The sequence below is a fragment of the Zalophus californianus genome, chromosome 9 (assembly GCF_009762305.2).
Source record: "Zalophus californianus isolate mZalCal1 chromosome 9, mZalCal1.pri.v2, whole genome shotgun sequence".
Taxonomy (NCBI): domain Eukaryota; kingdom Metazoa; phylum Chordata; class Mammalia; order Carnivora; family Otariidae; genus Zalophus; species Zalophus californianus.
Genome location: NC_045603.1, coordinates 15,934,121 through 15,959,405, shown reverse-complemented (window position 1 = coordinate 15,959,405; position 25,285 = coordinate 15,934,121). Strand labels below are relative to the sequence as shown.

Below are 25,285 nucleotides of genomic sequence, written 5' to 3'. Positions count from 1 at the left end.
CCTCGGTGTTCTGGCCACACATCGGTGTAGCGCGCACCTTCCCCATGTGCACTGCTGCGACTGAACGACATAACCCCCATAAACGACCAGGAGCCCAGCACTGATGCTCCGAGAGGGAGCTACGGTGCTGATGTTGGTAAAGATGTGGGCAGCCACATTCCAGGACATGTCATTACTGTCACCTCAGACCCATGTCCTCACGCTGTGATTGAGATCCCAGCAGGTGAGGAAGAGATGTGGGGACATGGGGACACCGGTGTCCTGGACCAGCTAGAGTAGTGAATATGGCTGGGTGGAAAGAGGGCAGAGTTCTTAGCTTTTCTCATCTCGCTGCCTCTGTTCTCAGCCACTCAGAATTCATTAGACTCTTTCAGTGGCCTCCTACCCAGGGGGACCATTAAGTCCCGGGTGGCCTGGGACAGTCCTAGCCTACACATGTGGTCCTGGCAAAATTACTAATAATGTGGCTTTTCAGTCTCCAAAGTTTGTGATAATCCTGTGGTCTCCTGCTTCTCTTTCTCTCCCCTCTGAGATTGTGTTATTTAGCAGCACCAGATGGAGCTGCCCACAGAACAGTTTTTGGTTTTGTTTTTTAAAGATTTATTTGTTTATTTTAAGAGAGAGAGAGTGTTTGCACATGTGCAGTGGGGAGGGGCAGAGGGAAAGGGAGAGGATCTCAAGCAGACGCCCTGCTGAGCCGAGCCCAACCCGACCTGGGCCTCCATCTCACAATCTTGAGGTCATGACTTTGAGATCATGATCTGAGTTGAAACCAAGAGTCAGACGCTCAACCAACTGAGCCACCCAGGCGCCCCTAGAACAGTTTTGCTTATGTGGCACTCTACTCAGCAACTTTTAGAGGTTCCCCATCACCTGTTGAACAAAATCCAGGCTCTTTAACTTGGTCCTGAGTACAGAGGCAGGGTTTTTATGTGCACATGTGCCATAGCATCTTACAGAGTGCTAGTCAAACAGAACGGCTTCAACAGACACAGGCTGAATTAGTCTCTGAATGCACGTGGGCCTTTGCGCTCAGGCTGCTCGTCAGTGTCTTGAATGCATCATTCTTTGGCCAGCTTCAGGGCCTTTGCATATGACATTCCTTCCGCCAGAAACATTCCTCCCACCTGTTAACTTGGGGTGGCAACATAATGCCTTCAGAGTCTTCAGCTGTCAGGTTAATGCCGCCTCCTCCGAGAAGTCTCCTTGACTCACACATTAGATCAAACTCCATTTTATTCTCTTCTGCGGCTCTCTCGGGAATCCCATCTCAATTAACAGCTGACTCTCACGCTAAACTCTAACCTTCCCTGAAGAGAGAAGCGTTGGTTTGCTGCTATGCCCCTACCGTGTAGAGCAGTGCCTGGCCCACGGTGCTCCACAGATACCTCACCAGCCGGTCGTGGGATGAATGAATGTACGGCCCCTCAGTAGGCTCCGCTTTCTGAGCCGGTGCAGTTCGTGTCACCTGCTTCAGGCCCTTCGACAGCTTCTTAGCACATTTGGGACAAGTGTGGGTTCTTTCTAGGGCCAGCAAGTGCCTACACGCGTTCGGCACTTCCTGCCTCTGACTTGGTTTCCTGTTGCTCTCAGCCGTCCTCCCTCTCCCTGCCGCACTGGTTTTCAAGCCCACTCCCTCCTCAGGTCTGTGCCCTTGCTCCAACATCCCCTCTTCCAACAGGCCCTCAGTGTCCCGCTACCTCAAACAGCACCCCCGTCTGCCTTTATCCCATTCCGTGGCCTCCTTTTCTTCCTAACACTCCTTATGCTCTCAAGTCATCTTGCATGTTTGTTTCTGTCCACGTCCACCACAGATTACAAGCTCCCTGAGAGCAGGGACTTTGTCTGCAGTGTCCATCACGAGAACCTCAGTGCCTGGCAAACAGTTGGCGCTGAAGCAATGTTTGCTGAGCGAGAGACCGAATACAAGCCGGGGCTGGGTGGGGTGGCCCCTGGGGGCGACGCGGGGTTGGGGGGGCCCTTCCTGGAACCCAGGGGCCCCTGGGGCAGGGCCTGTGGTGTTGCCATGGCAACCCACTGACCTATTGCCCCCCCCCCCCGAGAGGCCACTGGGCCCAGACTTTCCATGTATTCCTGTGTGTCACCACGGTGGGGAGCCCAGGGCAGAGGGAAACCGGGGCCGAGAGAGAGAATGATGAAGAGGAGATCACGCCCTGGGGCCGGGGGAGACAGGAGCAGGCCTTGTTGGCATGGTTCCACTGGTAATGGCTGCGCCCGGGGGAAGGGAGACGGGGGCGGGGGGCACCATGGCACCTCCAGGACCGGGGGTCTGATCCTCCCTTGGCAGCTGGGAGTGTGACGTGTCAACTTTTTGATGTAGCGTTTCTAAAGCTGTGAGTTCCTAAAATAGGCCCCAGCACAGGGCCCTGAAAGACTGTTGATACCAAGAGTATGAATAACGCCTTCTGTTAAAACCCGGTGGCACTTTGTAAGTCAGGCAGCATTTTCTTCAGGTGTTGCATAAGTCAGGAACTCCCTGTTCTCATCCAGTTCCTCAGAAACAACGCTCGTCCTATCACTCCCCCACGGCTTAAAAATGATGGCTGGCTCCCGGCGGCCTGGTGGGTGAGGCCTTGGCGATCTGCTCCTCCCAGACTCTCCCACCTGTGCCCCCGCCACTCCTCCGGTCCCCGGTCAGCGAGCTCGTCCCCTGTCCCGGAACCCACTTTGTGCTTTTGTCCGTGACCTGGCCCTCCTGCCCTCTTCCGTCTGGCAGGTGCCGAATCCTTTAAGGACCAGGTGAAATGCCACCTCCTATATGAAGGCCGACATGGAAGCTCCCTCCTCTGTGCTTCCGTGGCTCACTATTATAGTAACAGACCAGTCCCGGTTCCCTGCCGGCTTCTTGAGGCTGTGTGCCCCAGTGAGAGCACACCAGGCCTAGAGGCAGCCAGACCTGACCCGGCTCAGCCACCAGCCAGAGGGCTGCCTTTACCCAGCGTCTCTGAGGCTCCAGGGCCTCCTCCCAAATCAGAATCATTCAAGTCTCTGTTTCAGAGTTGCCGTGAGGAGTAGAGGGGAGGCATGTGGAGCAGGGTGACTGGTGTGGGGGGAGAAAGCTCAGTAAATGCTGGACATGGCCTTTACTATCTGTCCTCACCACTCGGCTGTGAGCTCCTGCTGGACAGAGACCATGCTTTCCTCATCGTTCCACGGTCCACAAAGCCAAGCCTGCTAAGTGCTTCACCTGCATTATTTCAGTTAATCTTTGGAGAACCTGGAAGGTAGGGCTTTTGGAAGGTTCAGGAATGATTCCAACGTTACATAGCTGTTAAGTGGCAGGGCTGGGATTTGAAATCCAGGTGTTCTAACTCCGAACCCCACATTCTTCCTGGCCTGCCTCTGTCTTCTGTTTCATCTTGTACTGTCTCCCCCTTGGTCACTCCATCAGCCACGGGGCCTTCTTGCCATCCCTTCACCCATGATCACTGGCCACCCATGATCCCACCTCAGGGCCTTGGCCTCTGCGGCCCCTTCTCTGTGGACCTTTGCAAGCCTTACGCACTCACGGCACTCAGTCTCTGCTCAGATGCTTCTATTTCTCAGAGGCCTTCCTGAGGGAGGCTCCCTCGTCCCTCATCCTGTTCTCTCACCCTACTTTACTTCCTCACGACCCACCCCCAGCAGCCAGGAGCCTGACACCGTGCCAGGTGCCTGGGGACGAAGCATGGCAAAGGTGGACAAGGTTATTAGAACTTACATTTTTAAGGTGGGGGAATAAATAATAAAACAGGAATAAATACACAAGATATTCTCAGGTCCTGAGACCCTGGTCCACCAGAGATATCTTGCTGTAATATATTGGCCCCCTGTTTAAAATGTATGCATCATCTCTTCTGTTGCAACTTTACACTGAAGGCACTTGATAATGATGTGCAAAATGAATGAATGGATGGGTGGCTAGCCTAAGATAGAATCACTGGTCTGTGCCCAGTATGATGTGGTAAGCAGAATAAGCATAGGCTTTGGAGATGGAAAGTCTGGGTTTGAATTCTGGCTCTAATCCCTCTGACTGTGTGACCTTGGCCCAGCCACTGCCACGGTCTAGACCCCAGTTTCCTTATGTTTAAGGTGGGATGAATTTCAACTCATGAGGTGCACTGGGAAGCTCAGATCAGGTTCTTGTGTCAGTGTGCCCTGTGAGCGTCAAAGATTACCTGGCTTTGGACCCCCATCTTGGTCGGGTCCTCCCACCAGATTGATACACGTTCCTGAGGCTGCTCTGAGCCTTGGACGTGCCATGTCCCTGATGCAGTTACTTCCTGGTTGTTCTTTGCTGCAGCAAAGGGAAAAACCAGGCCTTCTAGAAAACCCAATCTAAAGTGGGGAGGCATGAAGGTCTTCCTCTGAGGAGTGCAGGTTAAACTCCTTGGAAAGTGAAAATCCACAAGGCAGGATTGGTGTCCTCCTTCCTGCTCGTGATCCCAGATGAGTCAGGGGAAGCAGTGCTTTGCAGTCCAGAAGCAGAACTCACACCTGTTGGGCACTTAGAGCAAGCAGGGTCCTCACTAAAAGATCAGATGATTTATTTTTACAGAACAAGAATGAGGCAGTGGGGAGCAGGGAGGCAGCCAAGCGTGAGTTGAGCTCTCCTCCTCCCATGTCCCAGGTCAGGGTGAGGATACAGCAGCACTGACCGCAGCCTGCCTTGTGTTATAACTTTTGCTGCAAGCCTCAGTTTTCATGTCTATTAGTAGAGATACTAAAACATACCCCATACTATTATTCTGAGATCTCTGTAATGTAAGCCTCATTTGTGAAAATATCTTGTGTAGTACCTGGCACACAGTAGGAACTTAATGTTTTTCAAAAAAGTGCGTTCCACAACACATATTTATTGTGCCACATCTATGGGGACAAGCACAGTGCCAGCTCCTGGGTACAAGGTGGACGGAAAGGACAGCCTTCCTTGCACTCATGAGTATGGGGAGTAGCATCTGCCTGGCTTTCTAGATGACAACTGCAGGGCAAAAGCCAGTCTTCTTTGTGCCTACATCACTCACAGGTTTTATTATAGCTTCTTCTATCCAGAAGGTACAACAGAGACACTGGCTGAATTTTGCTTTCTTTATCTGGAAAATCACCTTCGATGTGTTGTACCATTTTATGCCTTGTGTGGTAAAAAAGAAAAGATCAGGAAATTCTATAGATATACGGATCTACTTCTATGTTGTGCATTCTTTGATGTCACGTGTGTCAATAATGTAACATTTCTTGGGAGCTTACTATAGGAACAGCTTCATATCAGGTGCTAGTGAGAGTCAAAAGAAATAGAATAACGCGGGGGTGTCTGGGGGGGCTCAGTCGTTAAGCGTGTGCCTTTGGCTCAGGTCATGATCCTAGGGTCCTGGATTGAGTCCCGCATCGGGCTCCCTCCTCTGCGGGAAGCCTGCTTCTCCCTCTCCCACTCCCCCTGCTTGTGTTCCCTCTCTTGCTGTGTCTCTGTCTGTCACATAAATAAATAAAATCTTAAAAAAAAAAGAAATAGAATAACACGGACTTCATTCTTAAGATATTTCGGATCTAAACAGAAGGACCTTCTATGTATAACAAAGCCTGGCAAAGAAATATATGAATGAATTTAGCAAAAACTGTAGTAAGTACGTAGAGTTTCAGCAAAAGTTCGAATGCCAGGCAGACTGATCAGTGTTGCAGTGTTGGCACCGTGTGCTGGAGACCGTATGGTTAACAGGAAGAGGAGAGCTCAGCCCGCCTTGGAGAGAGCATTTTGGTTATGATCTAAGTCTGAATGGCAGTCCTGCCTCTTACTAGCTGGGTGACTTTGGACAAGTCACCTCATCTTACTGAGCCTTAATTTTCTTGATAGCACCTTCCTCAAGCTTGTTATGAGGATTAAGTATGCTGGTGTATGTAATGTATTTGCATAATGCTTGGCCCATAAAGACCCAATGGACGGCGACCTTTGTTATTATTATTAAATCACATAATCTACAAGTAAATAAGTTAGATGAACACAGCGCTTTATCAGAAGTTCAGTATACCTGTCATTCTGGTTGAGAAATTCTTGATCTTTGCAAGACCAAAATTATTGTTAATAGTTTTCAAGTATATAAATTTTCCTGCAGGTGACCTAACTAGAGGCCTTGCAATCATATGGAGCAACCTGACTTAGGGGGCATGAGTTGTGGATGCTGCCATTGAGACCCCCACTGGGGAACAGGACGAAGGTCACAGCGTACCTGTGGATCCAAGGCCCATGGTCTGTTTAGATGTCTCAGTGACATCTGTGCAGTCTGGAATGTGAGACCTTTGAATGCTATAAGAACTCCAAATGTCCAGAACAGCAGATGGTTCTGCCATATTTGGCACTGCTCGGACCATGATCTGGACCCTGCGGGGTGCATCCTGGATGCCACAGGAGCAAGTGGATATTGGTGAACTAGAAGATAGTCCCATGCAGGTGAACTGGATGGCAAAGAAGTGGGAACAACTCCCTCCAAGCAAGAGTTGAAATAATTGGGGGTACTTTAACCAGAAAAATGGCACCATGCTGGCTGTCTTCTGATCTCTGCCATGTGCATAAGAGACCACCCTGACTCTGTTGCCCCGGGGAGAAGAGTAGCAGAGTGGATACAGGCATAGCTGTGGGGTCACAGAGACCCGAGTGGGTGCCGTGGGTGGAGGAAGTGTTCCTTGGTGAGATTTCTTCTTTCTTTCCTGGCACTTCCATTCCCCTCTCTCTTCTCATCATCCCATGCTCATCTCTCTCCAGTGTTGGGCAACATGGGGGGAGAGGCACAGCCATCTGGAAAGTTCTTCCTTGGCTTGAGCTCTTGTGGGCTGGTGTTGCCCTCTCTTGGCCTTGGGTGTTCAGAGCCATCTCCCCTCCGGAATGTTAGCATGAGTTCTTCAGAGAGGGCCCCACCAATCACTGGGGATTCTCACCTGCAGGAACTGGCCGTTTTGAGGACTCCAATGTTAACAGGCCCGATCTTGGCGCAGGCGAATGGGTGAGGGGGAGAGTGTTTCTCTTAGTTCCCTGTGTGCTGAAAAGGGTGTGTGTGTGTGTGTGTGTGTGTGTGTGTGTGTGTGTGTGTGTGTGTGTTTGTGCGCGCGTGCGTGCGCATGCATGCGTGCACGTCCACACACGTGTGAGAGTAGCTAGATGTGAATAGCTAACTAGGAAGACCAGGGCTGGCCCAGAACAATAGCAGTTGCTCTCGCTGGTGTGCTCTGGTGGAGGAAGAGGCTGCAGATTTCAGGAGCTGCCGTCCAAAACCAGCCACGGCTGTTGCCAAGGAAAATGGGCCAGAACTCGAGGGGATTAGAAGATCCAAATGGAGATATATTCTGGAGAGTCCTGAGGAGAATTCTGGAGATTTGTACCCTGATGCATCTTTAGAAGCGATGTGATGACAGGCACCCACCTTGTGCCATCACACCTTTGACAACTTCGCAAGCCCTTGGTTTCTACGTTGTGCACTTGGTGTCTGGAAAGAGGTGGCGTTTTAATGTTTTGAATTTCTCTGCCGCTCAGTGTTTCCTCAGAAATACCAGCTTTCCATTTCCTCTTAACAAGCTGTCTCCAGCCCCTCCCCTTGGATATTCCCCCCTACTTATTTACAATTTAGGAAGCAGCTTTTAAAAGAGCAGTTTGTTGGGACATAAAATATAAAACAAAAACCCAACATTTCTCCCTGCTGTTCACGTTGGCTTCTTCCCAGTCACCCCGCTCCCCGCCCCCACCCCACCCCACGGCTCCCTTGCCTCCTTTCTAGACTATGTCACCTAAGGTGTTAACTAATGATCTTGCCCTTAGCTCTTTGAATTATGAGGAATCACATGACTTAATCTCAGCTTCGGTTGCTTTCTAGGAAGAAAAATGGAGATTAAAACCTTTCCTTCTGGGAGTTGTCAGGATTCAGTGAGATAACATATGCAAAGGACCTGGCAGATTAGAATAGGTGCTCAGTTAGCGCCAGCTCCTGTGTTATAAAGACAACAACGGGGGACAGCGCCGTGCGGAAGCACAAAGCCATAGGTCTCCTCTAACACCACGTAGGCATTCCTAAAAGTCACTACATTCTGCAAAACAGCACGATAAAAACCAGTTTGCTAGAAAAGTAAATGAGGGGCATAACACTCAAAAGCTCTTTCAGGGACACATAAAACAGGAGTCTAAGGAAAATGATAGCACAGTTTTGCACATGTTAATTCAATGTTTAAGAGGTGCAGAAAGACAATTAAGTCTGGCACTTCACCTTGGAAAAGACCTGAAGTTTGCTCTTGGAAGCAGATGTCAGAACGGCTGCCGCTTGTGAGTTATGGTGGGTGGTGGAACGTGGGTTATCTGGGCAGGTGTGGCTCATAACACGCAAGGGGAACTCAAGTAGCTGGTAGATGCCTGGGGTGTGAGCATGTGTGAATTTTGCATGGAGTTTGGTTCGGCTACATGTGGTTTTCTGCATTCGCCTGATGTTTCTTAGGGAAGAAATTGAGTGTAAGCAAACACAAAGTTTGCTCTCTGCTCAGATCATTCCCTAATGTATTACTTGCATGGGAATACATGCTAATTTTCAAAACAAGCATTATAGGAGGACTGACTGTAGTTAGTGGATGTTGTTGAATGAAGGAAGGAAGGAGTGGTAGCTGGTCTACCCAATGGATAATAAACATCATACATTATGGAAAGTACTTTTGTAGACTTTGGAACTAGATTAAGAAAACAGAGTCTTTTGGATTTTTAAAAGTACTACATAGCTATTGTATAGCTTTTAAGATCTCCTCCCACGGTGGCTTTGGGCCTGTGCTTGGAAGTGCCCCTTCGGGGGGTCACCGAGCAAAGGGAAGGCTACCAAGTACCCTGCCCTCCTCCTCTAATTCATCCAGAACCCTCAGGGTTATATCTGCTTTACTTTTTGTTTTTGTTTGGATAAAGCGTTCTGCTGCTAATTTATCAATCCATAAACCACCACCGGTGGTTTAGTTGACCAAACTTTGTTTTACAAATGACTTCTCAGGAATGTCTCTTCAATGCAAAGAAAGATAATCCTCAGTTGCTATTATTGGGCTGTGAACACTCCAGAAGTAGTAGAATCTGACCAAGAAATACTCAAGGGGGCTTCAATCATCGTTTTGTCTCCTCAGCAATGGCGCCCATGGGGCTTTTTGGAAAGCCCAGGTCCAGCCAGGCAGGGCTCAGATGAAAACCAATTGGCACTTGAGTCGAATGTGTTTATGATGTTCATGTCTCTTCACAAACACCAACAGCAATTCTGCAATTCTGTGATTTTCTTTCTTCTTTCTCTCTTTCTTTCTGTTTTTTTTGTTTTGTTTTGTTTTGTTTTGTTTTTTTTTAGAGAGCTGGATTGAAAGATGTCTCAATGAAAGTGAGAACAAACGTTATTCCAGCCACACATCTCTGGGGAATGTTTCTAATGATGAAAGTAAGTGCTTGAAATTCATTCTTCCACCATGTCCTAGACACAGCCAGTGTCCTTGTGGGAGGGATGGTTCTTCTCGAATGCTAGGCTGGGGCAAGTCACCTGGAGCAAGAGACTCTGAAGCCATTTATGGAATACGCTAGGCCCTCCCTGGAATATTCTGCAATGGGGAGTGCAGTGCAGTCATGTAAACACGAAAACAGAGCCACAGTAAACACCTGCTGTTTACACGTTCATATTGTTTGAGTCCCCAAAGACCCCATTACAGTGATGCTCCAATTGGGCAAATGTGGACCCTGAATGTCTATGAATGGGAAAGGCCATTCTCTGTGTCCCTGTAGATGCGGGATTAAATTAGTGTGTCATGGGATTGTTGTTTAAGAGTGAGGAATGCCCTCGCTCTTTGAAAGTAAAGATTTCTCCCAGATCTTGGACTAGAGAATTGGGAGTTAATGGGAAGATATAAACTGTGTTTACACCTTTCCCTGGGTTATGTCAGTCAGAAGACTGATGGGGACTGTGTTTGCCCCCTAAGCACTGAAAAAGGGGGTAGCTCATTGTAAATGTAATTTCCAGCAGGGACAGAGTGTCTTTCTCCCTTGGCTGGTAAAGTGCATCTCCTCAGGGCAGTTTTCTCAGAGCATGGCCCAGGGACCACCTGCTCTGTAATCCCCCACAGTGCTTGCTGGACATGCCAAACAGCTGTCTTCCAGAGTTCCTTCTGGCATTGTCGTTCTGTCATCACGATTTTGCATCATTTTATAAAATTGAGATAAGTTAAACATAAAGTTCATAAATCTTATGTGAATGGTCTGATGAATACCTTTTGTTCTCTCATTTTGTATCTACCTGTGTAACCACCACCCAGAAAAGAGATAGAACATTTCTAGCGCCCTGGGAAGTTCCTTCATGTCTCATCCCTGTTAATAACTACTGTCCTGGATTTTATCACTATCGTTTGGTTTTGCCTGTTTCTGAAACATTATATAAATGCACTTACAGCGTCTGTATTCTTTTGTGTATAGCTCGTTTCACTCAATGTAATGTCTGTGAGATGCGTCCACGCTGTTGTATGGAGCAGTACTTTTTCATTGCTGTATGGTATTGTGTTGTGTGCATATGCCACTGTTTACACGTCCATTTAAATGTTGAAGGTTTTTAAATTGTCTCAAGTTTTTAATTATTTTTAAGCATCTCTGAGCATTCTTTGTCTTATTGTGTTAAAATATATATAACAAAAAATTGGCCGTTTTAATCGTTTTAAGTATACAATCGGGTGGCATTAAGTACATTCATCTTGTACAACCATCACCACCACCCATCTCCAAAACTTTTTTCTTTTTCCCAAACTAAAACTCTAACAATAACTCTCCATTCCCACCTCCCCCCCATCTCCCGGTCCCTGGCAACTACTATTCTACTTTCTGCCTCTATGAATTTGACTATATAAATCACATACTATTTGTTTTTATGTAACTGGCTTACTTCACTTAGCATAATATCTTTAGGGTTCATCCATGTTGTGGCATGTATCAGGAATTTCCTTCCTTATAAAGACTGGATGACATCCCATTTTATGTGTATGCCCCATTTGGTTTATCCGTTCATCCTTTAATACACATTTGGGTTGTTTCCACCTTTTGGCTCTTGTGAATAATGCTGCTGTGAACATAGGTGTACAAATATCTGTTCCAGGTTCCTGCTTTCAGTTCTTTTGAGTATATACCCAGGAGTGGAGTTGCTGGGACATATGGTAACTCTATTTTTAATATTTCGAGGAATCAGCATACCGTTTTCCATAGCAAGCTGGACCATTTTATGTTCCCACCAGCAAAGCCCAAGGGTCCCAGCTGCTCCATGTTCTTGCCAATAATTGTTATGTTCTATGTGTTTTTTAAAATAATAACCATCCTAATGCATGTAAAGTGGCACCTCATGGTTTTCATCTGTAATTCCCTAGTGATTAGTGGTATTGAGCATCTTTTCATGTACTTATCTATCATTCATATATCTTCTTTGGAGAAATGTCTGTTTAAGTCTTTTTACCCATTTTTAAATTGAGTTGTTTATTTTTTGTTGTTATGGAATTGTTCTTTATATATTTTGCATATAAACCCCTTATCAGATATATGATTTGCAAATATTTTCTTCCAATCCATGGGTTGCCTTTTACTCTACTGGTTGTATCCATTGATGCACAGAAGTTCTTAATTTTGATGTAGTCCAGTGTATGTTTTTCTTTTGTTGCCTATGCTTTTGGTGTCATATCCAAGAAATCATTGCCAGATCCAACACCAGGAAGCTTTTCCTCTATGAGAGTTTTATAGTTTTATCTCCCATGTTTAGGTCCTTGATCTATTTTGAGTTAATTTTTATATACAGCATAAGGTAAGGGTCCAAATTCATTTTTTTGCATGTGGATATCCAGTTTTCCCAGCACCATTTGTTGAAAAAACTGTTCTTTCTTCATTGAATGGTCTCAACACCCTTGTTAAAAACAGTTTAACCATATATATGAGGCTCTATTCCTGGTCTTTCTATTCTATTCTATTGATCTGTATATCTGTCCTCACGCCAGCACCACACTATTTTGATTACCGTAGTTTTGTATTAAGAGGTGTGTGTGTGTGTGTGTGTGTGTGTGTGATCTTCTTGTCTAACTGCTCTGACTATGCCTTCTAGGACTATGTTAAATAGAAGTGGCAGAAGTGAGCATCCTTGTCTTGTTCCTGATCTTAGAGGAAAATCTTTCAGTCTTTCACCATTGAGTATGATGTTAACTGTGAGTTGTTTGTACGGGCTTTTAGTGTGTTGAGATAGTTTCCTTCTATTTCTATTTTGTTGAGTGTTTTTATCATGAAAGGGTGTTAAATTTTGCCAAATGCTTTTTTGGTACCCATTGAAAAGATCATGTGGCTATTCTGTTAGCATAGTGTACTACACTGATTGATTTTCCTATGTTGAACCATCCTTGCATCAGGGAATAAAAAACTGCCCCTGGTCATGGTCTACAGTCCTTTAACACACTGTTGAATTCTGTTTGCTAGATTTTGTTGAGGACTTTTGCATTAATATTCATGACGGCTATTGTTCTGGGGCTTTCTTTTCTTGTAGTGTCTTTGTCCGGACTTGGTATCAGGGTAATGCTGGCTTCATAGAATGAGTTGGGAAGTGTTCCTTCCTCTTCCGGTTTTTGGAAGAGTTTGAGAAGGATTGGTGAACATTCTTGTAGTTACCGCTTTTGTGATCTCCCTGCTCACATCCTTTGCCTGTTGGTTTCAAGTTGTGCTGTTTGTCTTTTCCTTGATGATTTGTAAGGATTGTTTTTATATTCTTAGGAGGAGGTATTTGTCAGATAAAAGTATTGCAAACATCTCTCAGTTTGTAGTTTGCCTTTCATTCTCTTAGTGTTATTTTTTGGTGAACAGAAGTTCTTAATTCAAATAACGTCCAGTTTATCAGTGTTTTTCTTTTGTAGTTAGTGCTTTTTGTTTTGTTTTAAGAAATCTTTGCCTACCTCTGGGTCATTAGATATTTTTCATATTATTATCTAAAAGTTTTATTATTTTACCTTTTACTTTTATATCAAGTCTATCTGGAATTTTTGTATATGGTGTGAGGGAGGAGTCATAGTTCTTATTTTTAATTTTTGATTGACAGAGCATCTCTTGTTGGAAAGAACCCTTTACCCACTAGCTGTAAATCAGGAGATCGTATACACGTGGATCTATGTCTTGACCTTTATTCTGAACCATTGGTCTGTTTGTCTATTTTGGGGTCAAAAGATTCTTTAAGGTTGTTTTGGTTAATTTAAATTCTTAACGTTTCCATACAGATTTTAGAATCAGCTTGTCAATGGTCACAAAAATCCTGCAGGGATTTTGACTGAGATGACACTGATTCTACAATCAATTTGGGAAGAATTGACATCTTACCAACATCAAATTTCCTGTCTATGTATGTGGCCTCAGACCTCCATGTATTAAATGGCCTTTAATTTCTCTCAGCATAGCATTTCATAGATTTTAGTGTAGAGGTTTTGTGCATCCTTCATTAGATTTATTCCTAGGTAATTGATGTTTTTCAGTGCTATTGTAAGTAGTAGTATTTAAAATTTTTTTTTAATTGTTAGTTGCTAGCGTATAAAAATGCAGTTGATTTCTTAGGTAATGACCATGTCCAGCTGCTTTGCTAAATTTGTTTATTAATTATGAGTTTGCTTTTAAAAATTTTTCTATGGACATAATCATATCACCTGGGAATAATGATAGTTTTCCATCTTCTTTTATACTCTTTATATTATTATTTTTCTGTGCTTTAGAGACCTTAGTGCAATGTTGAGTTGAAGTGGTGATAGTAGATATGCTGTCCTGTTCCTGACCTAAGGAGGAAAAGCATTTTCTGTTCTACCCTTGAATGTCAGGCTTACTGTAGATTTTGTTTGCAGGTATTCCTGATCAAATCCCTGGTTTGTTGAGAGATTTTTCTTGAATGTGTGTTGACTTTTATTAAATGTTTTTCTGCATCTGTTGAGATGATTGTATGTTTCTCTCCTTTATTCTATTAATATGGTGAATTACATGTATTAACTTTTGAAAGTTATGCCAATCTTGCATTCCTGGCATAAATGGCACTTGGTCAGAAGTATTATCTTTTTTCCTATTTCTGGGTTAGATTACTTGTTTTGTTAAGAATTTTGGTACCTATTATTTATAAGATTTTTTTGGCTTCTGATTTTTCTTTCTTACAACGCCCTTCTCAGTTTCGGGTGTCATACAGGCCTCCTAAAAAAAAGGCGGGAGTTTCTTCTTTTTTGTTTCTTCTGAAGAGTTTGTGTAAGATTGGAATTACTTATTTCTTAAATGTTAGGAAGAATTCAACACCGAAGTCCTCTGGGTTTGGAGTTTTCTTTGAGGATTATTTTATTTCTCGATGTGTTACTTTTAGCAAATTGTTTTGTTTTTTTTTTTTAAGATTTTACTTATTTGACAGAGAGAGACACAGCGAGAGAGGGAACACAAGCAGGGGGAGTGGGAGAGGGAGAAGCAGGCTCCCCGTGAACAGGGAGCCCGATGTGGGGCTCAATCCCAGGACCCTGGGATCATGACCTTAGCCAAAGGCAGACACTTAACGACTGAGCCACCCAGGTGCCTTTTAGCAAATTGTTACTTTTAAGGAATTCCATCTAAATTTTCAAATTTCTTTATATGACACTGCTTAAACTTTCCTTTTGTTACTTTTTCTCATGTATTTAGCACCTAGAGCAATGTCTCCCTCTCATTTCTGATACTGACAGTCTATGTTTTTCTGTTTTCCCCAATCAGTTCTGCCAGTTATCAATTTTATTAGTCTTTTCAAAGATGCAACTTTTAGCCTTATTGTTTTTCTCAACTGACATCTTTTTTCTATTTCATTTATTTCTGCCCTTCTGTATATTGCTTCCTTCCTTCTGAGTTTAATTTTTTGTCTTTTTCTAGCTTTTGAGACTTTTAGATCATTGAATCTAACCTTTTCCAAGATAGGCATTTAAAGTTACAGATTTTCCTCTAAGTGCTGCCTAAATGTATCCCATAATTTTTCTGATATCATACTTTCATTATCATTCAGTTAAACTCATGTTCCAATTTCTAGTGTGATTTCTCCTTTTTCTTCTGGTTTACTTAGGAATCTGTTGCTTCATTTTCCAAATATTTGGTTATTTTCTAGTTATTTTTCTGCTATTGGTTTCTGTTATAATTCCATCTTGGTCAGAGAACATATTCTGTATGATTTCAGTATTTGAAATTGTCTAGACTTGCTTTTTGTCCTGACAGATAGTCTCTTTTGGCAAATGCCCATGTACACTTGTGAAGACTGTGTATTCAGCCGATATTGGATGAAGTCAATTAGATCAAGTAGTTAATGGTATATTTTTTTCATCTTCCTATTTCTAACCTTTCTGAATTGAATATTAAGGTTTTTAATATGTGTTTTTAAACCAGTCTGATCATCTGTATTTTAAACTGTAATATTTAGATCCTTTATATGTAATGCACTTAAATTAAATTATGTTGTTGGGCTTAAGTCAATGAACTTACTATTTAATTTTGATTTGTCCCATCTGTCTTTATTCTCTTATTACTTCTCTTTTGCTTTTTTGGGAGGGATGATGCAGTTTAAGATTTTTTCTTTGATGTTTTCTTCTGCTGACTTCCCAGACATACTCTTTTCGAGTAGTCCTCTCATGTCCGCCTCACGTTACCCCTTCTCTCCTTTCCAGCCCAGTCACGAACATGCTCACACTTTAACCCCATTTACCTCTGTCCCATCCTTTGTACTATTGCGTTAATGTATTTTACTTCTACATTTTTAAGCCCCAGAAGACATTATTACTGTTTTAAACAGTCAATATTTCTTTCTGCTTATTCACATATTTACCCTTTCCAGGGCTCTTGATTCATGCCAGCAGGTCTGTGCTTCTACCTGGGATCATTTCTACTTCAAGCCAAATAAACTCCTTGATAGTTTGGGTAGCGCAGTGTCATATAGTGTAGATCATGAAAAACATCTTTATTTCACCTGTATTTTTGCTGGATATAGAATTCTAGGTTGAAGAGGTTTTTTTTCCTCCCTTTCAATACTTTGAAGTTGTCATTCTGTTGCCTTCTGGCTTCCAAAAGTTAGTCTTCAGACTTATTTTTACCCCTGTGAATGCAATGTGTCGTTTTGTCTCTGGCTGCCTTAAAGAATCTGTTCTTTGTCTTTAGTTTTCAGCGCTTTGACTACAACGTACACAGACACGGTTTTCTTGTATTTTTTCTACTTGGGGTTCACTGAACTTCTTGAATCTTTGGGTTGTTGTTCATCAGATTGGTAAAATTCTTGACCATTGGCTCCTCAAATATTTTTTCTGCCCCATTCTGTCTTACCTGCTTGGGGCACTCTAGTTATGGGACTACTAGACCTTTGACTATACCTCCTATGTTTCTTAAGCTCTGCTCTGATTTGTCCATTTTTCTCTCTTTGTACCTCAGTTTGGTGTTTTCTATTGATTTCCCAAACTTTCAGTTCTCAAATCTCATTTTCTGTTATGTCCAGCCTGGTATAAAGCCTATCCAAATGGTCTTAACTTCAGATACTGTATTCTTTCTTCTATGGTAGATGTCCATTTGATTTTTCTTTTTTTTCCCCAAATCTCAGTTGATATTCGCCATTTTTCATCTGTTTTGTCCATCATTTCCTCTATTTTGACCATCTTTTCCTCTGTCTCCTTAAGCATATTAACCATAGTTATTTTAAAGTCCCTGCCTGGTAACTGATATTTGAGTCATATCTGGATTAACTTCTGTGATCTGGTTTTTTCTTTGGATTTCAGGGTTTTGGTCCTGTTTTTCAGGATGCCTTATAGTTTTTGATTTGATGCAGACATTAAGGACACAAAGTTAGAGAGGCTTTGGGTAAATTATGTTAACTTCCTCTGAAGGGTGTTAAATTTTGTTCTAGCAGGTAGATAGAGAACCAGCAGGTCTCCTCGATTCTGTCAAGCCTTGGTTAAGTCTGATCTGTTTTAGTCTTGTCTATGCTACTAGGACGGGGTCTCCACTCAAAGCTCAGAGTTTTTCTGGGTCCACAGCTAAAAGCTCTCTGTGTTTACCAAGTTCCTTCTACCTGATCCAGCTTGAACTCCAACCTCTGACTCCCCCCACTAATCAGTGAACAGTTGATTAGTTCTTCAGCCACTAAGCTGATGTGTTCTCCTTGGGTTTTTTGGTTTCTCACTCTCTGCACGAGTGAGTGGACTAAAGATTCAAGGGGAATTCCAATGCAGGTATATTTCCCTCTCTGTGGCTCTTCTCTCTGGAACATTGCTCCTTAGATTTGAGTCATTTTGTCATCCCCAGCTCTGACTTCAGCCCAACAGACCACACTATTTATTTGGGTTCTGTTTCCCCAGTGTGGCAATTGAGAAGCATCTGCAGGGAAAATCCAGGGTGAATGTGGAAGGCACATCCTGTGCTTCCTTTCTCTCAAGGCGTGTGACTCCTCTAGTCCTGTCTGCATTGATTGCTCTCCAGTGTCTTCAAATAGCTGTTCTAGCTTTTACAGTTTTTTCGGTGAATGAGTTAAGCCAGTGCAAGTGATCTCACTGTGGAGAGAGTAGGAGTCTGGTTATCATCCATTTTAGACAGGGAAATTTAGACTTTAATTGGTGAAGTGACTTTCTAAGATTGCACAGTGAGTCAGTGCCAGTGCTAGGTCTAGAATGGGGCCACCTGACTCCTATTTGGATAAAAGAACAAAGAAGTTGCTGTCCACATGTTGTTTTTATTTTCAAAACACAAAGATTACATTAAAAAATATATCCCCTGGCTATGAATCATGTATATTTATTTTTGGAAAGTCTAGGAAAAAATATATGAGGAAGAAAAGTAATTGCCTCTTATTTCACCATCCAGACGCAGCCACTTCTGATGTCCTTCTAGCCTTTCCTCCTCAGCACATGTTGTTAAGCAAACTTTTATATGCGTATATGTTTATAGTTACAGGTATATGTGGTTGTCGTCTACTGAGCTACAAGTGCTCTAAGTCCATGACCTCATTCAAATCTCACAATGGTCTTAGGAGGTATCTTATAATGAGCTTCATCTTACACATTTGAACACTGAAGCTCAAAGGGGTTAAGTAATTTGCCCAACGTTACATAGCTGGCAAGTGGTAGAGCTAGGATTTGAACTTGGGTCTGTCCGTCTGCCTTTGAACATTAGTCATTTTGTCTTTGTACTGTTTGGTCTCTCAGACAGCAATGCTTCAAAGACTTGCTGTTGAGGATTTCATAACTTGTTCACAGGAATATGAGACCAGAGCTAAGAGTGCTCATCACCCCTTTTCAGTGGCTGAAGGTTAGAACAGCTCTTGTCTGTGTCTTGTCGCATCTTCTATTCAACTGGAAGCTCCACGAGGGCAGGAATGTTGAGGGGTTCACTGTTGGAATCCCAGGGCCTGGTGCATAGAAGTTTTAAAAAATAGAAACCCCCCCCTCAGATTTAGTATTTTAAGAATGCTTTGGATTATGAGAAACCTGACAGTGGTTTAAACGATGTAGATATTTAGTATCTTATTTAACTAAAAGATGGGAAGTAGGAGATTCCAGGGTTTATTTATTTAACAGCTCAACATCATCCAGGACCCAGACTCTGTGTGTCTTTCTACTAAGTCCTCCCAGATTGTTGGCTTTTGTCCTTATGTTAGAACCTCATGGTCACAAAATAGCTGCTTTGCAAGTGCCAGTTGGCTTTCCTCTTACGTGTCTTCCTCTTATCAGAAAACAACAAAATCTTTCCCAGGAACCCCCAGTAGATTTTCCTTAACATTGTGTTGAGAATGCTGTCATCTGTAGCTGAAAGGGAGGATAGGTGACCGAAAATTTGTCAGAAGAATAGAAAAAAAATAGAATTACTCTTAATGGTTGCACAACCCCAGGCCAAATCCAGCCCGCCCCCTGTTTTATATAGCCCAGGGCCTATGATGTTTTCATTTTTGTTTTGTTTTAAATTTTTGAAGCGTAGAGAAAAAAATGAAGAAGAATATGTGACGGACATCATCTATGGTCCCCCAAAACTTAAAATGCTTACTATCTGGCTCTTTACAGAAAAAGTTTGCCAACCCCTGTCTTGGACAAATCAGGATTTTCTTCTGGGGTTGTCCCATCACCGCTCTGAATAAACCTGGGGTTTTATTAGCAAGCAGGAAAAAAAATGCAAGATTGGCTATTGAGTAGCTCGCAAAAGGGTCGGCCACAGTGTTTCTCTCTGAACCAGGCCAGGAAGGTAGAAATGCCTTCCCTGGGTGGTGTGAGAGAGGTTAACGTTCCACCAGCTGAGAAAGATTTCTTCCATTGGCCTGAGTAATGGCCGGACATTAGCACCAGAAGTCCTGGTGAAAATGAAATGGAGTGGGAGAATAATCCATTTATTAGCCTAGAATCAAAAACCTGAGTCTCCGGGAAGGGAAGTTATTTGCTCAAAATCATACTCTTGGGTAGTGTGCTAGAGTCAGAACTGCTACCCACGTCTTGATTCCTCTACAGTGCTCTCTCTATTATGCCCTTTTTAGCAGCTCAGAAGACGGGCATTTAATTGATCAAAAAGAGCTTCAGTGAGCACAAGGAAATGGGACATGAGACATTTTGATAGAATGCACTTGGGAAGAAAACCCTGGATCTGTGAGGTTAAGCTAAGGCTTACCTGATGAGTGAGAGTCTGAACAGGAGTGGATGGGTTATTTATCATAATTCAGGGTGTCACAAATGCCCATTTCCAACCCAAACGAATTGCATTTTCTTTCGAGCAGATGTTAGTAGGTTTTTATGTTTCTGATGGCATATTCACCAACAAAGAGGAAGACTTTGAATGTAAAGCATTTTCAGGTCAGGACTGGTTGGAGTATCATGTCCAGTGAGGAGAGCCCAGGAGTGTGAATTGAGCAGAATTGTATGGGTGGAACAGAAGTTCCTGTAGAGGATTCTCTGAGCACTTACTATGTACAAGACTACGTAGAAAAACCAAAGTTATACAAGGAAGGAAAAGGCAGAGAGCTAATATTAAAATAGAAAATAAATTAAATATTATTCAGTATTCACTAATATATTGAATATTATAATAATATATTTATTCAATACTAACTATATTCAGCATCAGGCAGTATGCTAGGCATCATCACAACCATGATTTCCTTTAATCCTCTGGGAGGGAGGTGTTCTCACAGACAGAGGAGGAAGCAGATTCTGAGGTTGTGGGACTTATTCAGTGTCATAGCAAGTAAGTGGCAGAGTTAAGACCCAAACTTAGTAGCGTCTGATTTTACAGCTTTCTCTCTTCCTACCATGTAAGTAGCCTCTTCTGTGGTTCTGTGGTTCTGTGCTCTCAAGGAATTTTTAATCTAGAAGCAGAGCTCAGGCCCACTGTTGAATAATAATACAAGGCCATATGTGATCAATTCCATTTGAATGAGGCAAGGTGTTCTAACTTGCCTCCCCAGGAGTGGTCCTGGGCTCCAGCACAACCTCACTGGAAGCTTGTTAGAGATGCTTGTTAGACTCTCAGGCCTACTCCAGACTCACTTGCACATTCTCTGCATCTTTACACAACCCCCAGGTGACTGGAATGCATGCTGAAGTCGGGAGAGGTCACAGCCTGGAAGGTGACTAGGGAAGCATCTTGGAGGAGGTGGCATTTGTGTTGGGCCTCAGAGGATCTACGTGGTTGGTTCCTTTAAGTGGTGATGGTCAAGGGCTGGGAGGCAGAAAGCCACGAGGAAGGTTTTGAGCTTTGGGAATTTTCCAGATTGGCTCGAGCAGAGAGATTGAAAGATTGTGGGAAACCGGGCTAGGGAAGTAATTTGGGCCATATTATTGAGGGACATAAATTCCTGATGAGGGGTTTGGAATGTGGTAGCTGAGATGCCTCTGAAGGAGCTGGGTGGAGGAGGGACAAATCAAAGTGGCATTTTCAGAAAGTTAATGTGAAGATTCCGTGTGGGTGGATTAGAGCCAGGAGGACACTTTGGGAGCTCCCACCTAGTTTGAGGGGATGAGGCTATAGCGCAGGGTTGCATCAGTAGGATGGAGAGGATTGGAGAGACCAGGGCCACAGGACGCGTCCACAGGGCAGGAAGCCGGTGGGATTCCCTTGGGATTCCTGTTGCCCTCCTTGGGAAAGAGGACAAGTTCGGTGTGGCCCAGATATGCCCCAAACCCCCCACCCTTCAGGTCACTATTCCCTTAACGTCTAAGTCAGTGACTCCAGCCTCCATCCTGTATCCTACATGGGAGTCCAGAGTCTGCCCTTTATCTCTAAGGATTACCGGACTGCACGTGTTGGGGGTGGTGGGAGTGTGGAAAGGTGACTCTCTCTCTCCAGAGATAGTCCACACCATGTCCTGTTCCCTCCCCTGCTTGGCAGTTCCTGCCAGCAGCCATTCTGTCTCACCTGCCTCACTAGGCATGCAGACCTTCCCCCGTCACCCTCCCCGACCCCTCACCAACTCATCACGGCAGTCACAGATGGTCTGCTGGTGACCAGGAGGATTTTTACAGCCAAGGAAGAGGAAGGTTGGCATTCAGTGGCTTGGTAGCCTACAACCGGGGTCACAGTGGGTCACAGCTTCATGTGACTCATCATTATCCTATTAAAATCTCCTCATATTTCAGGGCTGTATCGTATCTCCCTCACCCCACTCCGCTCACTTAGCATGTCAGTTTATTATCCAATTTGAGATCTTGTAACTTCCTAAGATAGGTTCCAGAGAAGAGGAAATGTAGCGAAACTTTTTTGTATTCCCACCAAGTCGTGGACAAAAGCCCCCTGCCAAGAGCAGAAAGGCATTCTGACAACTTCTAGAGCAAGGGCACAGACTTAGAGTGGGAGGTCCTGGCGGGGGGTGGGGGGGCATCCATAGGAAGTCCTCCCATGAAGGCTTTTAACAATCTGATGGCCCTCGTGGGGTGTCTGCTGCAGTTTTACTCCTAGCTGGGAAGCCAAGTGCAAGACTGCTGGCTGGAGAGGAGGCCACGGTTTAAGACAACCCCTCAGAATCCTCCCCTTCCTCAGCCATCCATTCTGCCATCACAGGCTGCCCTTCCTGTCCCCTCAAGTGTCTCTAAGTCCTCTCCTCTTGTGGAGAAGGAGCCAGTCCATCATCTGTGCTTGGGCCCCTCTGCCCCTCCACTTGGTCCCTCCATGGGCCATAAGCACCTGAGGGCAGGGGAGCATGCCTAATTGTGTCACTTACTAGAATAGGTCCTGGTACATAGTAGGTGCACAGTGTTGGTTAGGTAAATGGATATTAGGAAAGCAAAATACTGTAGAGTCATGCCAGGTTATGAGTCTTTGTAATTTGCTTGCAGTTTATGGCATTCCAGGACCACTTAACCATAGGAATAGATTCTTTCTTCAGATGCTCCCTTCCCAGTAGAGGAGTTTTTAATGTGTCCACACTTAGGGTATTTAATATGTTCAAAAATCAAAATGCCTTAAAGGTGCTCATTGAGAAGTCTCGGTCCCACCACCCCCGTCTTCCCACCTCAGCTCCCTAGTGGTACATGCTTTTGTTTATTGTGTATTCTTCCAGGATTTCTGGTGCTTTTTTTGGTGTATTCTGCCGGTATTTTATTTCTTTATGCAAATAAAAATTCAAACATATATTCTTTTTTGTGACTTTTTAAAAAAGATTTATTTTTAAGTAATCTTTACACCCAGCATGGGGCTCGAACCCACAACCCGAGACCAAGAGTTGCATGCTCCAGTAACTGAGCCAGCCAGGCACTCCTTTTCTTTTTGCCACTTTCTAACACAAAAAAAGGCAGCAACCTATATGCATTTTGCTATGACATGCTTTTTTTCACTTAATAATAACCCCCAGAGTGTTCCATATCAGTAAGAGCAGAGAGCATCTTCATTCTTCTCTGGTTTTTAATCTTTCTTCCACAGTCGTGTAGCATTCTGCTGTGAGGATGTATCATAATTTAGTTCACCAGATGAGCACTGGGCTGTTCCTGAACTTTGACCATGACAGACAAGTTGCAACGAATAACCTTACGTTTGTTCATTCCCACGTGTCCACGTGTAGCCATAGGATCTGTTCCCAGACGTAGGACCGCTGGGTAAAGAGCATATGGGATTTCAGGAGACTCTGCCAGATGACCTCCTCATGGGGGGAGGCACCATTTCCCCCACTCCCCACAGCCTCACAGCAGAGTTGTGTGGTCGAGGTTTGGATTGTTGCCAATCAGACTGAGAAATGGTATTTTAGTGCAGTTTTCATTTTCACTAATTGAGATTAATCATCTCTTCACATTTCAAGAACATTTATACTTTTTCCATCAACTGTGTGTCAGGTGCTTTGCCTATTTTTTTTTTTCTCTTGGTTCTTAGTCTTTTTCCTTCTGGTTTTAGTGGCGCTCTCTCTGCTGTGGGGAAATGAGATCGTTGTCTGTGGTATGACTGCAATTTTCCCAGGCATGTTTTTATCTTTCTACTTAAGGTGTAGGTCCCCCCCCCCAACATAGAAGCTTTGGATTTCTTATGTAGAAAAATTTATCAATATTTTCTGTTATGGCTTTCGGGTTTTATATCAAAATTAGAAAGACCTTTTCTTACTCCAGGATTCTGAAGGAATTCACCCAGTGGAGGTAAGAGGAGGCAGGTGTGGGGGCCCCTTCAGAGCAATGCTGCCAACATCGCAGTTTTGTTTGGGACTTAGCCCTGTTCCCACGGGGAGAAGGGTTTGCTGCCAGGGGCTGGTGCCCACTGCCAAAGACCTGGTCCAGGCACCCCAATCATCAGCTGGTGTCGTTTGCAGTGGCTGGGAAGGGGTTGGATAAGGGGAAATGAAATGTTTGGCAGGCCCATGTTCCCAACAGGTGAGGTCTGGCCAGGTGCAGCCAGGTTAGTATAATGAAAGGAAATAGAATTAGAACTTTGAAGTGAAATTCGAGACTCCCATAAACTTGAACCTTTCCTGGGATTTGAAAAGAAGTAATTAATTTAGAAACTTTCTCCTTCAATATTAAACTCTGCCACACTGGCTCCAGGCAGGAAACATTCTAGAATAGGTTCCCAAATATTGTGAATTCAATCAGCAGATATTAGGCAGATAATATGTTCCCTAAAATATTTAGTGCAGTACTAGAGGTCGGAAGAGAGGGTGAGGCTCATACTGTTTGGGTTCGGGAAGTTTCTACATCAGCTAGACTGGGTCCTCTCCTGGACGCGGGAGCTGTGTGACCTCAGACAAATTGCTTCCCACTTCTCTGAGCCTCAGTTTCTTTCTCCTATAAAAGGGGATAATATTAATAATCAGACCTAAAATTGATTAAGCACAAAGTAGCCATCAAGCACTGTATTTGATGTTTTCTGTGTGGTAAGCCATTCACTGTCTTGGGCAGTTGTGAAAATTAAATGCAGCCAAGTAAAGAGGGCCTGGCACGTTGTAAGTCCTCAGTAAAGGTTCTCTGGTGGTATTATTATTTGTATGCTTATGAAATCAATGGGTTCGCTGAATTTAATTGTGATATTATCTTAGCCATTCATTCATTCATTCCGCAAATACTTCTTGAGCCCCAACCCTGTGTGGGTGCTGGAGACAGTGGTGAGGCAGTGGGTGCCCTAAAGAGCTAGCAAATGAGCAAGGCAGACACACTTGTGGGCAAGCAGTGACCACCCCCGTGAGGACTTTGCTAGGGACCAGCCAGGGTGCTGTAGGAGCGTCGGGGAGGAGCAAATAACCCTGTTGCAGAGGCACAGCCCCATGGATGGGATGGGGATCCAGGTGCCTGGCCCCTCCAGAAGAGTGACAACTCTTGGGGCACCCGGGTGGCTCAGTCGTTAAGCATCTGCCTTTGGCTCAGGTCATGATCCCAGCGTCCTGGGATCGAGCCCCGCATCGGGCTCCCTGCTCCGTGGGAAGCCTGCTTCTCCCTCTCCCCCTCCCCCTGCTTGTGTTCCCTCTCGCGCTGTCTCTCTCTCTCTGTCAAATAAATAAATAAAATCTTAAAAAAAAAAAAAAAGAGTGACAACTCTTATAGTAATAGGGGATACTTAGGGAAGCATTTATCTTGTGCCAGGAGTGGCTAATTAATCCTTACAATCCGTGCTGGGTACTATTATTACCCCTGTTTCTCAGACAAGAAACTAAGGCACCAAAGGTTGTTGGAGGTCACACAGCTAGCTAGCAAGGGTTGGGGCCAGTGTTGGAGCCTGGAAAGTTGGCCTCAGAGTTTCATTTGGGAGGTGGATCCAGAGAGGGGAGCAGAGGTGCTCACCCTTGGGAAGTGCACTGAGATTCCCTGGAGTGTGTTTGGAGACCCAACTGCCAAGTGAGGA

General features: G+C 44.2%; 1 protein-coding gene across 5 annotated transcripts in view; it reads left to right on the top strand.

Annotated features, from left to right (window-relative positions):
• Positions 1-25,285, top strand: part of RFX4 (regulatory factor X4) — a 155,111-nt gene that overhangs the window by 17,515 nt on the left and 112,311 nt on the right. For 4 of the 5 annotated variants that reach the window (XM_027592056.2, XM_027592054.2, XM_027592053.2 and 1 more), the window contains exon 2: positions 9,342-9,428. The exons of the other annotated variant lie outside the window; for it this stretch is intronic. In XM_027592056.2, the coding sequence (XP_027447857.1) occupies positions 9,342-9,428 (87 nt within the window). The remainder of the gene's footprint in view (positions 1-9,341; positions 9,429-25,285) is intronic. 5 annotated transcript variants of the gene reach the window in all.